We start from the raw sequence: 16,362 nt of genomic DNA, 5'->3' as shown, positions 1-16,362 counted from the left end.
ATAGTACCATGAATCAACAAAAAGGGTAAAAAGGTTTAAAGCGGGAAGAACAGGTGTAACCGACAGTCGTTCTGGTCACCTATCAACATCGCATACTCAAGAGTACATTGATAGGGTGGATGCCTTAATTAGAGAAGACCAACTGATAACAGTCTTAATTGGCTGCAAATTCAGATATCAGTTATGGATCTGCATTTGCCATAATGCATGATGACTTGGGATACAGGAAAGTCTGCACACGATGGGTTCCCAAACAGCTTACTGATCTGCACAAGCAACAGTGTGTGGAGGTTGCAACCCAGTTCCTGAGATGGTATGAAGAAGATCTGAGTATTCTGGAGAGAATTGTCACCAGCGACAAGACATGAGTGTATTACTGTGACCCAGACAGCAAAAGACAAAGCATGATGAAGTAAAAGGAATGGTGCAGAAATGTAGAAGCTAGTTGAACGATACAACAAATGTGTTGTCTTGTATGGGGACTATGTGGAAAAGTGATATATTCAATTGCTCACATTAAAGCAGTTAAATGTACTTTTGCCTTTGCTTTTTGATTTACCCTTGTACATAGCAGAAGTCACCGGCACCCCCCCAAGAAAATATGTACCACAAAAGTCCAAGATGAGATAACAAGAGAATTTTAAATCAACCTACAAACCCAACATAGCCATGTATGAACAACACTTGTTAGCACTTCAATATCTAACTCACCTATTTCTCCTCTATCCAAATACTCCCTTCCTTTCAGTTCACTCTCTGCTTTCTGTCTACCCACATTAGATGAACTGCAGGCCATAACTCAGAGCCTGAATCCAAGGAATAGCTCTTTAGAAAATCTGTCCCCTACCATTCTTAAAAATCACTTCAGCATCTTCGGTTCATTCCTACTTGGCATGATCATCTTCTTGGAAATCCGCTATTATATTCCCAAAGCTTAAACAAATAAACATATCTGAAAACCAAATCAATAACTACCGTCCCATCGCTAACTTGCCCTTCCTAGCAAAAATAATTGAAAAACTGGTCTTTAATCAATTATCCAATTTTGCTGAAAAAACTAATTCCTTACATCCCTACCAAACAGGTTTTCGGAAAAATTACTCTACTGAACTCTTGCTCATCGGACTAACTACCTCAATTCATTATTTTAAAGATCACCGTAAATCCTGCTTTTGACACAGTTGATCATTCTCTACTTCTTACACGACTAGAATCTCAATATTTCTGGTACAGTTTTGCAGTGGTTCTCTTCTTACTTTCAGGATCGAAATATAAAGTCAGTTTCAATGACTATCTCCTCCACTATTTATTAAAACTATGGGGTCCCTCAGGGCTCCATTCTTTCTCCTCTTCTCTTTAATATATTTCTGGCACCACTAATCACTCTGGCTCAATCCATAGGTTTCACTGTATTTACATATGCCAATGATATCCAATTACTTCACCCCTTAAATCCTACATCCCCTGATGAAATAACTGAAATTAATCAAAAACTCAATAAAATCAGTCTCTGGCTTTGGCATAATAAACTTTCACTGAATATTCTAAAAACTACTAGTGTCCTTTTCTCGTCCTCTCCAGATGAACATTTATGTCTACCCATCTGTATCGACTTCTCGCCAATTCAAACAGATAGTAAAGTTAAACTTCTCGGAGTCATTCTAGACAAGGACCTCACCTTTCATCAACAAGTTAGTGCAAAAATGTTTTCATAAGCTTAGGCTCATCCGTTCTAGCTCTTCTATCCTTGATCCCTCCTCTATTAATATTCTGATTCACTCCCTAGTAATTTCAACTATAGATTACTGTAACGCCCTTTATAAAGGTATAACCCAGAAAGAAATCCGTCGCCTACAACTATTGCAAAATACTGCTGTCAAATTAATCTATCATGCAAAAAAAATTTGACCATGTCACTTCTCTCCTCCGCAAAGCACATTGGTTACCTATTACTCATCATCTCTCCTATAAAATACTCCTCCTCACTTTTAAAACAAAAACCTCTAACCAACCAGCGTTCATAGATAAACTTTTGATCCCTTATTCATCATCAAGGACCTCCGATCAAATAATCAAAATCTACTCTCCATACCATCAATACGGGAACTATTTTACGATACTACTCGCAAATCCATCTTTTCAGTTACCGCCCCCTCTCTGTGGAATGCGCTCCCATTAGACGTTCGATGAGAGAACTCGCTTGAAAAATTTGAATCCAAACTTAAAACCTTCCTTTTTAAAGATGCCTTTACTCTTTACTATCAACTTCTGTCTCTCAGCTTCTTGATTCATGTGAAACTATGAAACATCTAATACTTCTTCTGAAATGATTCCCCTCCCAATGTTTTTTCCACTTTCCATTTCCCATCCTTTTTTTTTTTTTAATTAATTTTACTTTGATGTATTTTAAATATCCTTTCCCATCTCCTACTCTCCCTCCGTCTCATGTACGTTAATCCGAATCCGTCTAGTATTTTTTTTTTTAATATATGATAAAATATTGCTTTTATTTACTTATTTTAGCTGTCTCTTATAACCTTTGTACACTGTCTAGACATTTGTTTTGATAAAGAAACTTGATTCTGCCTGAATCAAAGGGACATACATTTTATTTCTCTCATCTCATTGTCTCTGCTTTTGCCACCTTCCTTTTTATGGCCTTTCCCTCTCAACCCAATCCCTCTCCCCCCCCCTCCTCATTCCGAGTCCTTGTTTACTAGTTCCCATTCTGGGCTTCTGTTCTTCCAGTCAATGCCATAATCCATCCTCTCAATTCAACATTTTCCTCCTCATACTCTAACACCCTAGACAAGTGGTTCCCAACCCTGTCCGGGAGGACCACCAACCAGTCAAGTTTTTGGGATAGCTCTAATGAATATGCATGAGAGATTTGCATATAAAGGAGGTAACAAGCATTCGTATCTGCCCTATGCATATTCATTAGAGCTATCCCAAAAACCTGACTGGCTGGTGGTCCTCCAGGATAGGGTTGGGAACCACTATCCTAGACAAACCTTCAGTAATGTGCTCCCTGGCCCCCTACCAACAGGCTGCTTAAAGCACTCCCCCATGTCCAGCATCTCCCCTTCTCTTCCCAAGATGTTCAGCATCTCCCCTTTCTGATTTACTTCCAATGAATATTTATTATTGCTACCACCTCCCAAAGCACTGAGCAGCAAACAAGAGCTGAGTAGCATGAGCCTGGAAATCAGAAGAAATATTGTACTGTGAATAAAAGCAGAGCTCAGTGCAAGACAAACTAACACACTGCCTTCTCCTGCAACCTAACTTACCAATCTCTTCTAAATCATCCAGCCTACTTTCCAGAGCCACCAAACACTGCTTTCTCTGTTTTCCAGAGAAAAGTGCGGGTCCAACAGAACCCTCTGTGCTTTGTGACATAATAATTTACAACGGCTATTCTAGATGGTTTGCATTTTAGAGAACCTGAAATCATAAAGGTTTTCCAGTTGTGCACTGTTGCCTAAATTTTTACATGTACAGTAGATATAATACTGTGCTCAGTGCAGGAAAATGCTAGTTCGGTTGCCTAAATGTTCATGCTTCTCAATTTTGTTTTTGAAGGGAGCCTTTTTGAGATAGTTGGGTATGAAATATCAACTATGCAGTTGACCAGTTTATTATTCCGGTTTGTGATTTACTGGCTAGTATGTCATATGTCACATCAGTGGAGGTGTTTTTAAATTGCTATTAATCTGTGTATGTTTGAACAGAGTGAACGTACCAAAAATGGAGATTCTTTACTTGTCATTCAAGCTTTTTGCTCTCATGTATTACAGCAAGGCTCATAGTGTTTTTTCCCCCAAAATTGTGCATTTTGCATAAATTAAAGCATTTTTTAAATTGTGATTTTAGGACAATGCTTCAGGCTCTCATGCTTTCACCCCTTGACTACTGTGATTTAGGGCTCCTTTTACTAAGGTGCGCTAGCGTTTTTAGCGCACGCAGGAAATTACCACGGGATACACTTCTAGAACTTAACGCCAGTTCAATACTGGCATTAAGGTCTAGCGCGCGGGGCAATATAACGTGTGCTATTCCACGCGTTAAAGCCCTAGCGCACCTTAGTAAAAGGAGCCCTTAGTGTTGACTGAATTATACCGACCTCTTCCCTGAAAGCTTTTCCAGCTGTTCAGAATGCAGCTGCATTCTGGGTGCCCGGCACAATGATCATATTACTCCTAACCTAAAAACTATTTATTGGTTGCCAGTGGCTCAGTGGTGTTTGGGACTGAATGGGAACAAGTACCGAGGTGTTTATGTACGATTATGTGCATCCAGTGAGTGGAGCTTAGTAACAGTGACCCTAGCTTAGCCATTTCATTTGATTCAAACACATGAGTAATTTTCATAACTGGTCCATTTGCTTTGGAACTCTGCCAGACCCATTAGACTATAAAGGATATCCTGTGCCTTAAGAAGCTGGAAAAGACTCGTTTATTTGCTTTGTCCTTTGGTGTTGCTTGAGCATTGAACTTTGTTGCTTCTGGAGAATTTGAGGTGTAGCTCCATGCTGTTTGATTGGGTATGTTGTTTGACTATGGTAGATAATAAGGGTATGATACTTGCACTGATGAGGTAAGGTTTTATATTATGATTTTATGATGTTAATTTATATGATAATGACACTGATTCCATTTAATCTGATATTTTAGCTATGTTTATTTTCTGTTATGTTTTGTTTTGTTTGTTTCTTATGTTTTTGGTACCTTGGTTAGGACTAGAGAGAGGTGAAACTAGATATGATTTAAATAAATTAAATCTCTTTGTAATAAACTGTTTAAAGTTTTTTTGGACTTTGATAGACTTTCATGAACTCTTGGGCTTTCAGCCTTATTGAAAATCATTATAGCCCTCACTCTCTTTGTAGCAGATTTGGAGCCAAAGTATCATACACCTCTTTTCATGGCACTAGGGAACTTCCTTCCTGCTTAATTCAAACCAGGAAGCATAGTAGCCCAGTCTCGTAAGTGGCCTTCTTATACCCATGATATGGAGACCCTTCAGCACCCTACCAGTAGCTGACTCCACTTCCTGTGGTCATCACTGCTTCTGGTGTCATATCCAGGTCCCAGTTTATACATTCAGGTACTTGAGCATTTTTTCCTATCTGTCCGGGCAGGCTCACAATCTACCTAGTGTACCTGGGGCAGTGAAGGGTTAAATAACTTGCCCAGGGTCATAGGGAACAGTGCTTGGTTTGAACCTAGCTGTCACCACTAGGCCACTCCTCCCTTCCACTGGTTCCACAGTGTTTTTAATGTGGTTATCTTTAATTTCCTTCTCATAATGTCTCACTTTTGTCACTTTCCTCTCGCTGGTGCTGATAAAAACACAGATCAATGAACCAAGAAATCTTGCTCCGTTTTCCTTTTATATCACCTTCAGAGCTGTTTAACCTCTCTCTGCATAAGGCTGAACTGTTAACTTTGGACTAGGGTTGCAGTAGCTGTATGAATGATCCAGTATAGCATTATGTACACTGGTGCCCTCTATTTGTTTGCATAAGCAGGTATTCACTCTTGAGATGCTTTCTTAAATAACTTGGGCTTTTTTCCCCCTTGTTTCAGCTCATATTTCCAGAAGAGCCCTCCATCACTGTTACACAGAGAGCTTCAGAACCAGGTCTCAGAGTCTCAACCACTGTAGTTTCACCAAAAATACCTCCTATCCCTAAACCCAGAATACTACAGCCCCCAACTGGCAGTGTCATTGAGAGAAGACTGAGTGATGAACCACAGCCCCCAGAGAGCAAGAGAAACTCAGCATACCCAGAGAACTCCTATATTCCAAAAGTGCCTCCCAGAAGGAAGAAGTCTGCCCCTGCTGCTTTCCACCTGCAGGTGCTCCAAAACAACAAGACTGCGGACCAAAATTCCAACAGTAACATCAGTCCTTCTGCAGTACAGTGTAGCAACTTCCTCGGCCTACTCTCAGGTGAAGACAAGCCAAAGGAATGTGAGATCAAGTGGTTGACCAACAGCGTAGATCTGTTGGACTTGGACACAGAGATATCTTTTCAGCCTTCTATAAATACATGCAATGAGGCACCTTTCAGCAACTGGGTTACATTTGGAGATAAGGAGGCCAAGAACCTGATGTCCCAAGGCAGCAATCGAGCATCAGGGAGCAACTGTGAAAAAAATAGTTTTACAGACACAAACTCTTGTTGACTATTGGACTTGACTTGTTTTTTAAAATATTTTTATTTATCTACAAAACTGGTATAAATTAAACCATCCCATTAAACACCTGATTCTTCTGGGACAGTTTACATCTTGTTGCAGTACTGTGTTTTATTAGAATGTACCAGGAATTAATAGTAACACGTCAAGGGACAATTTTCACTTTGGGACAAAGGATACATGCATTTTAGCTGTGAGCAACACACCAATTTTCAAAGCAAAAGTATGCACATATTTAAGGCTGCCTTGGAGGATAGGGGAGACTTCAGGCTCAAGGAAACATCTTTTTCACTTCAGAGTGGGGTGAGAGGTAGAGAGCTTGCCACCATGTGGACCACTGCAGTTCCTGACCCCCTCTCACTCTAGCATAGATGAGTATGAAATGACCATGGCCAGTGTGAAGACAATTTGAGAGCAAGGCTATTGTATCAGCAAGCACGGTGTCAAAAAATCACATTGCATTACAACTGCTCTTATATTCTGTAAATACCATATGGTATTATGTGGATTTTAGACAAAAGAGAGCCACGTATCCTTGTGAAAGACATTAGTATAAATCTTAAAAAATTCAATTAACACTTGATCAATAAATATTTTTTTCCAAAGCGGTTTAATGTTAATGCAGTATATAAACAAGAGAAATTGTCCAGCAATTGTAATGGAAAACATACAATAACGTATTCTCATACTGGTCAAGTTGTACATTGTTCTTTTTTTCCCCTAAAAAAATTCCTACATAACAAAAAGAAAAGAAAAACCAAGAAAGGGAGGGAGAAGAGGATGATTCAAGACTCTTATACAGTAAAAAAAAAATCCCAAAACAACTAGTTAACTGTAATGTTGGTTTGTCAAATCTTATTCTTTAATTGGTTCCATATCATATCCAGTTTAGCCAGCATCTTGCAGCACACAGCTGTTAAGTATTCCATCTTGTAAATGCACCTCAATTTATTCAACCATTGATCCACAGAAGGAATATACTGGTCTTTCTAGGAAGCTGCAAGACTAGTCTACCTGAACTTAAGCAGAACCGTATTAAGTAGTTCTCATGGTAGTACAGTATATCCTGGAATACCCATGTTTAATAGAAAAATGCCTGAATCCCACAGCACAAGAAGTCCTGTGAGCAGGTAACTCTGGAATTGCACCCTTCCACTAAGCCCTTGCTTTAGGGCATGTCCACCTAAAAGTGCATCATGGTTCCTCCAGTGACACCTCTCCGGCAATTAGGGGGATCTACAGGATACAGCTCCCTCTCCTTGCCTTACTCACCAAATGCAGCACTGCTTTCTCTTCTCCCTCCCCCCATCAAACTTGCTGGCGCCGGACCAAGTAACCTATTACCATTTCCTGCCCGTGGCACATTACATGTACACAGGGGCTGGATGTGACAGGGAAGAACCTGGCACCCATCCAGTCTGTTAATGCTGCAGGGGCTAGCAAACAATGCAGGTTTGATGGACTAGGGAGAGAAAAGAGGAAGTAATGCTGGACTTGGGGGAGGGAGGTTGAGGTATGGTTGCCGGACATGTCTTTTTTTTTTTTTTTTTTTAGGACTATCTGGGTATCTGGCTTGCTCTCTCCCCTGTCCGGGGTATGCTTTCCTGTCCCCCACCTCTCCAGCTTTACTGAAATTTAATCTTCAGGCTGGCTGATGGTAGCAACAAGATGAGCCTGCTGCCCTCGGCCTGCCCTGGAAGTAGCCTCTCTGGAGCTAAGTCCTGTTTCTGTGTAGGCAAGATTCTCCAGAGAAGTGGCTTTCAGGGCAGGCTGAAGGCAGCTGGCCCACAGATTAAATTTAAGTGAGAAGGTAGGTGGGGGATGGGAGAGAAAAGCACCGAACCGGGGGGGGGGTAAGAACCCCTAGAGAGGGGTTGGAGGGAGAAGAACCGCTAGAGGAGGGGGGCATTGTAGAGAGAAAAAAGAACAGACGGGGTGGGGAGAAATACCCGTGAGGATGGAGGGAGATAAGCACTGGTGGGGAGAAGGAGGGAGAAAAGAACCTGTGGGGAGTGGGGTTGGGAGAATCACCGGTAGGGAGATGGAGAGAGGGAAAGAGAGAGAAGCGCCCGCGTGGGGGGGGGGGATAGAGAAAGAAGCACTAAAAGAGCACTGGATATGGGAAGGGGGACTAAGGAAATGATGGGGCGGGGCAGGGACATGTGTCCTATTTTTGGACTTCACATATATTGTAAGAGCCCTTGGTTGAGGGAAGAAGAAAAAGAGCAGACGAAGAGACATGCCCCCCCCCCCCTTTTAAAGTTAAAAAACCAAACAAACACAAATGCTGAAAAACTGTTGGGCTACAAGTCCCGCTGTCCTCTCACACCTCCCACCAATGACGCAACTTCTTTCACTATGCCCCGCCCCGCTGGCGACAGGTAGTTGCGTCAGAGGAGGCGGGACGCGGTAAGGGGGGGGGGAAACAGGTAGTTGCGTCAGGACGTGGGAGAGAAGGGGCTGGATGCAGGTGACATTTGAATTGCTGCCGCTGCTCTCAAAAACAGGTAGGACGTTGAAAGGAGGGGAGGGGACGCGAAGACGTACTGGACCGCAGAGCGTAGAAGCGAAGGGAAGAGATGTCAGACCGTGGGGTTGGGAGGCTTCCGGGTGGCGTGTGAAGGAGGGTGCGCGGTATCTCCGTTTTGGGGGACGGAGTATGCGCCGCGTGTAGTTTACTGCCCTGACCGAAACGTCCCTTGGGTTGCTTCTTTTTTAAAAAAAATTCAGCTCGCAATCTGTGTGGCGTGCTGTGTGGTTTTACCGCGGCATAGGGTGCAGGTTTCACTGCGGGGATTCTTTGTAGTTGCTTTGTAGCTGGATTTGGTTGTTCGTCTTTCCAAATCTAAGCTGAGTTATGTCCGAGAAAGGTATAGTATTTCCCTATCCCTAGTAGGCTTACAGTTTGTTTGTATGTGCGGCGATGCAGGATTAAATGACATAAATAGGTAAAATAGAAAAGCAAATGATCAAAAACCTTTAGTAAATATAGGAAGGAGTCAAAAAAATCTTAAGTTCCCACAAAAAGACCCGCTCCCGAATTTCAGTAATGCTCACAGCACTTAAGATTAATATCCAGTGATACTTAATAATGAATGAAGGTGAATGATCAGTTTCTGAGGAATAACCTTTTGAATTTCTTTTAGGTTTTCACCCAGGTATATCCCACAGACAGTGTGCACCTTAAAGCACACTGTGGGCATTACCCAGAAACATCATGTACTTCATCTTTTTTTTCCATTTATGTCTAAGTATATCTAAACTAGGGGTGCCCACACTTTTTTGGCTTGCAAGCTACTTTTAAAATGTCCAAGTCAAAATGATCTACCAACAATAAAAATTTTTTTTTAAAAACACACTGTACGCAGAGAAAATGCTAAATTATCATTTATATTGGTGGGTTTTCCCAAAGAGATCAAGATGGACAACTTTAAAATATGCAATGTCACCTCAGTAACAACTATACAAAAAGACAAAACCGCGATAGCTGCGCTGAATGCCCCGTGCTGCTCCCAACGCTCATAGGAACTCTGAACGTTGGGAGCTGTGCTAAAAACTGCTATCGCGGTCTAGTAAAAGGGGACCATAGTGCAAAATATAGACAGCAGATATAAATTCTCAAAATGGACACATTTTGATCGCTAAATTGAAAATAAAATAATTTTTCCTATCTTTGCTGTTTGGTGATTTCATGAGCCTCTGGTTGCACTTCCTTCTAACTGTACATCCAATATTAATTTATTTATTTCTCTTGCATGCTTCCTCTCCTCCATACCTCATTCCATTCCCCAACTACTATCTCTCTCTAGTCCCACTTTTTCTTCCTCTCTCCTTGCCTGCCCACCCCACTCCCCAACTTTCTCTTTCTTTCTTTCTCTCTCTGCCCCCACAATTTTTTTCTTTCTCCCTGCCCTCCCCAACTTTTTCTTTCTCCCTGCCCCCACTGTTGCTAATTTCTCCTGCTTCCCTGACTCAGCAGCAGGACCACCTGTCATAAATTATTTAACAAAGTGTTTTGTTAAGTAAGAGGATGGAAAAGAGAAAAACAGAAGGAGGACAAGGAAGAATTCAAATGCTATTTTGATCGGGAAGAGGACAAGAAAGAGAAGGATGGAGAAGATGAACAGAGGCAGCAGAAAAGAAGAGACAGAAGATGTTGAGGCTTCTATGGTTCAAAACTATTTTTCCACAGAGAAACGCTAAGGGGGAACTATTATAAAGCTTTTGATGTGTGCCAAACCCGTTTTACTCGTAGAAAGGGGCTTTCAGAAAACTGTACGACCGTGCAATGGAAAGCAATCTGCACGTACACAGTGTCATTTAGTGGGAGAAGAGACGGAGCTTCAACTTATGTGCATATTTTAGGAAAATTGTGTGCATACTTGCACAACTTTACAGCTTTTTTGGGGACAGTTGTAAACAGTTTGTGAGCTCTTGGAGCTGGACCTGGGAACCTGTTATGTATAAAGGCAGTTAGGTACCTATGTTATCATCTGTTAATTTACAACAGGCGCATGCAGCAACTGCACAACAATTCTGATGTCGGAAGAAGTTCAGGGCCAACCAATCGCTGCCTGGCTGGCCCAGAACTTCCTCTCCGACGTCTGAATTGACGTCGGATGAAAGTCTTGTGGTCTGGCAGTGTGCAGTCGCACTTGCCTGGCTTTTCCTTTTGCCAGCTTTAGCGGGGAGCAGGGAGAGATCCTAGGCTCCGTGATCGACTCGCATTGCCTTAGCGATCGACTGATCGATTGCGATAGACATTTTGGGCACCCCTGATCTAAACAAGTTATTCAAAATTGCTCTGTACAGTACAAAAACTTTCAATCTATTAGTTCAAGAATCTCATAAATCATAAACTGATAACTACTGATTTCTCTTGGAGTTAATTGGAAATACCAGTAGAATTGAGAAAGTCAAATTTTCTTTGAAAGATTATATAATTAGTTTTATTATTACTTGAAATTTCTTTAAATATTGATTATCATTTTTGTGTTGAAGAAGGTAACCTCCCTTAAATGTGGACTAGATGGTAATATTGATGATATAGACGATATGGATATAAATCTTACTTTGTTTAAATCTCCATTCTTATACTATGTATAATTTTGAAAATTATAATAAATTAAAAAAAAAAAACAACTTTCAATCTGTCACTGTTATTATTCCTTCAGCGAGAAAAAAATTAAATTTAAAAAGTTGAAACCGTCAATCAAAGGGTGCTTTAACTTATCTGGAGATGATTGCAGTTGTCCATATAATATAGGGTGCCTTGACTGAATGCCCTACAGAGACCCCCTGTTTCGTGCCCTTCCTCAGGGGCAAACTCAGAAGTTCAACCCACTGCCATCACAAGTACGCCATCTCCAAAATGCCGTGTTACTACACATAAATGAAAATAAGACGGTGAAAGTACATGATGTTTTTGGGTAAAGCTCACAGTGCGCTTTATGGTACATGCTGTCTGTGGGATATACTCGGGTAAAAACTTAAGAGAAATTCAAAAAGTTATGCCCCAGAAACTGATCATTCACCTTCATTCATTATTAAGTATCATTGAATATTAATCTTAAGTGCTGAGAGCAATTCTGAAATTCAGGAGAAGGTCTTTTTTGTGGGGACTTAAAAAATAGGTAAAAACCAGGTCTCCTAGATTCTGTGCTTTCCACTTTAAAAATGAATGGAAAGCATAGAATCCAGAGGCTTGGGAGGTTCCAGCTCCCTTTTTTTGTAAGCTAGAGTTACTATATGGATCCAGAAAAAGGAGAACGGATTGAGACATCCGGTGTTTACTTCCACAGAAAGCAATGGAAATAAGGAGGGCAAATTGAGACATCTGGGTTTTACTCTCAATGAAAACAATTGAAGCAAAACCTGGATGTCTTAATTCATCCTCCTTTTTCTCGAGCCATATGGTAACCCTACTGTAAGCAGTTTACCCATGTGGCCTCCCAGGACCATAGCAAACTATAATTGTGCCCTGTGCAACTTGCCCACCTTGGTGTCCCCTCCCTTTCCATCCAGCATCTCCCTTCTCTCCCATTTAGCTGTTCCTGCCCCTCCCCCTTCCTGAGTTACTTTCAACTTTAATTTGTTCCCTCTTGCTGCTTCTGATCTGATAAGACAAAACAAGAAGAAGCACATTCATGGGTCCATAGTGTTCAAGTGCACACTGTCTATTCTACCAGTCCTCTGCCCTAGAACAGGAATTGACATCAGAGGGGGCAGAGGACCACCAGCAGAGCCAACAGTGTGCATGATGTTTTTTGTTTTTCCATTATAAAAGTGGATGGGAAATGAGCAGGAGTAATTTGCAATCTAGGAAAGGCATGAGCAGACCCATTGTAATTATGCCCTTAGACAACTGAGTCCTGTACAGCTACACCACTTGCACAACCCTTGGGCAGCTCTGTGACCCCAGATTATTATTATTCCAAGTTTATTAGGTTTTTTTTATATACCGCCTATCAAGATTATCTAAGCGGTTTTACAATCAGGTACTCAAGTATTTTTCTCTTTCTGTCCCGATGGGCTCACAATCTATCTAACGTACCTGAGGCTATGGAAGACTGAGTGACTTGCCCAGGGTCACAAGGAGAAGTGCAGGGTTTGAACACACAACCCCGGGGTGTCGAGGCTATAGCTTCAACCACTGCACCACACACTGCTCCCAGTCAAGCAAATGGAACCCCACCATATCCTTCCAGTGGGGTTTGGAGGATTCAGCCCCCTTTCTCTCTCTCTCTAAACAGTTTACTCAGGCATTCTCTGTATTCTCCAGTGGCTTTTAAAGTTGAAAGCATAGCATTTAGGAAGGTCTAAAGAAACTGGCTTTCTTTTCTTCTTCAAACTTCTGATCACAGAGAAAAGGAAGCCAGATACTAATCATTCCACTTTAAAAGCTACCTGGGGAGCTGAAGGACATTGGGTAAACTGATCATAGAGAAGAGGGAGCCAGATTCCCCTCATCTATGCTTCCCACTTGGAGGGTCCAGCGCAGCTCTGCCAGCTTTTATAATAGAAAGCATAGGAGCCAATTTTTCAAATTGATTGTGGGTGCTAAACCCAGTGCAAATTAGCTCTCTGTGGACAAATTCAAAAAGGTTTCTCAATCTTGGAAAGTTGCTCCTATGAACTGGGGAAGCATAGGTGCCCAGTGCTATGGGTGCTTGAGCACTCTCAATATCAAGCAAATCTCTTCATTGTCCAGGATGCAATAACTTGCATTGTTTAGCACCCCCGATAGTTTTGAAAAGTTGACTATTCTGAGTGAGAAAAACTATATTTGAACACTGGTTTCCCTATTCTCAGCCTGCTGCTCCAACCCAATGGCGTAGCATGATTGGACACAGTGATAGGCCGACCCTCTTTGAACGCAGAAGCACAACTGTGATGTGGCTGGCAGAGATCCCCAAGCCCCACCAGCTGACTCCCCCCTCCAAAGCAATCAGAAATTTCTTAACTGTACTCCTCCAACACCCCTCTAGTTCCCTTTAAATCCTTCAGTTCTTTGCCAGTAGCAAGCAGTGATTCATACCCATTGCACACACAGACCTTCCTTGACTTTTCTTCCAGCACAACTTCCTGTTTGTGGGACCATGAAGTCGAGGAGCAGGTATGGGACAGACTGAAGGTCCATCATGCCCAGTGTCCTGTGTCCAACAGTGGCCAACCCAGGTCCCAAGCCCCTAGCCAGATCGCAAGTAGTAAACAAATTTTATGCTGCTTATCCTAGGAATAAGCAGTGGATTTCCCCAAGCCATTTCAATAATGGCCTATGAGCTTCACTGCTTTCTGACAGTGAAGAACTAAACTAGGGGGTATTGGGGGAGTGCTTGAGACTCTCAACAGCCAGGGGGGAAAGGGAGAGGTACTGAGCAGGGATCAGGGTTCTTGTTCCCACCCATCTTGAGCTAAGGCTCATCCAGAATTGGATGTCTGGCTATGTCCCTGCTTCAACCACTAAGGCGCGCTAGCCGTTTTAGCACGCGCTAAAATGCTAATGCATCCATAGACTATAATGGACGCATTTAGCGTCTGCTAATATTTAGCGCTCGTTAAAACGGCTAGCGCGCCTTAGTAAAATGACCCGTAAGTGTTAAAGCACACCTCCAGTATTCTAATGCGAGAATCCCATGCCAAAAACTTTGAATTGCTGGGTAGGACCAAAAAAGATGACACAAAGAGGCCAAGATGACCCCACACTTTAATCGGAATATCTGGCAATACTCACTCGTAACACCCTCTGAGGAGAAATATAGTCTGCTCCTATAAGTTTGTATTTGTAAATCTTGCGAGGGGGGAAGGGTTAATTTATTTTAAATCTCAGCTTTAACTTTGACTTCTTACTTGGAATCCTTTTCCTGTCAGCTCTGTCACATGGTGATATAACCAGTTTGAGCTTGTCTGAATCACAAGTTTTCAAACTCTGCCTCAAACTAAAAACTTGCAAGTGTACCTTGGACCCTTTCCCCTCCTACCTATTTGAGAATATCTCTACACAGGCCATCGCTTCCCTCACCAATCTTATAAACTCTGCCCTATCATCGGGCCTTTTCTCCTCCGAAACGGGACACATTGCTCTGACTCCCCTACTGAAAAAGACCGACCTTGACCCCTCCATACCATCCAATTACCGTCCAATAGCAAATATCCCTCTCCTAACCAAGATGTTAGAATCTATCATATCCACTCAACTCTCATCCTATCTAGAAAGATTCTCTATTCTCTTATCTCACCAATTCGGCTTCAGACCCAACTTCAGCACCGAATCCCTATTGGCCTCACTAATCTCTAAAGTGCAACAACTCCATTCTCGCAACAAATTCGCTGTGCTTCTACAATTCGACCTCTCCGCAGCTTTCGACTCGTCCATCATGATATCTTAATCTTCCAACTCTCCGAAATAGGCATAAGCTCCACAGTCCTAGACTGGTTCTCGAAATTCCTACGTTCCCGTTCCTACACCGTTAACATAAACGGTACCTCATCCTCCCCCTGGAAGCCGATATGTGGAGTCCCGCAAGGCTCACCCCTCTCTCCTATCCTTTTCAACATCTACATGTCCTCTCTGAAACTCCTCCAGCTCTCCCCCCTTGACACTCTCTACACCTATGCCGATGACATCCTCATCCTCCTCGAGACCGACTCGAACCTCACTAACCTCGCTGGAAACATATCCGCATGTATATTGAACCTCCAACCCTGGGCCCAATCTGTACAAATGAAACTAAACAAGTCCAAAACAAAATTACTTTGGCTTGGCCCAATATTAGATCACTTACCCACCTCCATCCCACTATCTTCCGGCCCCACTCTTCATCTTGAATTTTCAAGCAAAGTCCTGGGCATCATCATAGACTCTTCTCTCTCCTTCAATGACCACCTCAACTCCTTGATAAAAAAATGCTTCTTTAACCTTCATATGCTGAGGAAAGTGAGATCCTGCTTTCATCATTCTCACTTCGCCATCCTTGTTCAATCAACCATCCTCTCTAGACTGGATTATTGCAACTCCATCTTTATAAGCCTAACTAAGAAAAACCTCTATAGACTTCAGCTAATTCAGAATGCCGCGGCTAAGCTCATTTTCGCAAGAAGCAAGTTCGACCACGTCTCTCCACTTCTGTCCAAGCTTCACTGGCTTCCAGTACATTCCAGAATCCTCTTTAAATGTGCCTGCTTAGCGTTCAAGATCCTCCACGGCATCCTTCCTCTCGTTATTCCACTCCTTTGGAACTCCTCAAACCCTAACTCCTCCAGAACCTCCCAAAAACTAAAACTATCATTCCCTTCTACAAAAGGTATATCCCGCGCAGGAAAACTAGGAACATCTCTCCCCTTTAGAATCCCAGAACTCTGGAACAACCTCACCTCCCCGCTCAGAAATTCAAACTCCCTCCAACTCTTCCGCAAACACCTGAAAACTTGGTTCTTTTCAAAAATCTAACACCTCCTGCTCTGTGGTACCTTGACCCCTCTCTACCCTCTTAGTTCCTTTCCTATTTCCCTTCTTCTTCTGGAGTTCCTTTCTATCCTAATTCTGTAAACCGTGCCGAGCTCTATGCTTGCGGAGATGGCGCGGTATACAAACCTAAGGTTTAGTTTAGTTTAGTTTAGCTGAAATATCCATCTGTCCACAGAGAACACCCATTAC

The 16,362-nt window shown here is 42.3% G+C and overlaps 2 protein-coding genes across 4 annotated transcripts in view; both read left to right on the top strand.

Annotated features, from left to right (window-relative positions):
- SYNJ2 (synaptojanin 2) overlaps positions 1-6,295 on the top strand; it is a 201,616-nt gene extending 195,321 nt beyond the window's left edge. For both annotated transcript variants that reach the window (XM_033937185.1, XM_033937184.1), the window contains exon 27: positions 5,592-6,295. In XM_033937185.1, coding sequence (XP_033793076.1) covers positions 5,592-6,194 — 603 coding nt within the window. In that variant the 3' untranslated portion in view covers positions 6,195-6,295. The remainder of the gene's footprint in view (positions 1-5,591) is intronic.
- A 2,327-nt stretch (positions 6,296-8,622) lies between these two features.
- Positions 8,623-16,362, top strand: part of SERAC1 (serine active site containing 1) — a 139,444-nt gene continuing 131,704 nt past the window's right edge. Inside the window, exon 1 of one of the 2 annotated variants that reach the window (XM_033937027.1) lies at positions 8,623-8,713. The gene's annotated coding sequence lies outside the window, so the exon portion shown is untranslated. Of the gene's footprint in view, positions 8,714-8,737; positions 9,077-16,362 lie in introns of those variants that run through there. The other variant, XM_033937029.1, reaches the window with a different exon arrangement.

The sequence above is a fragment of the Geotrypetes seraphini genome, chromosome 3, assembly GCF_902459505.1.
Source record: "Geotrypetes seraphini chromosome 3, aGeoSer1.1, whole genome shotgun sequence".
NCBI classification, from domain to species: domain Eukaryota; kingdom Metazoa; phylum Chordata; class Amphibia; order Gymnophiona; family Dermophiidae; genus Geotrypetes; species Geotrypetes seraphini.
Note: the sequence above shows the minus strand (reverse complement) of the source record. Positions and strands in the feature narration are given on the sequence as shown.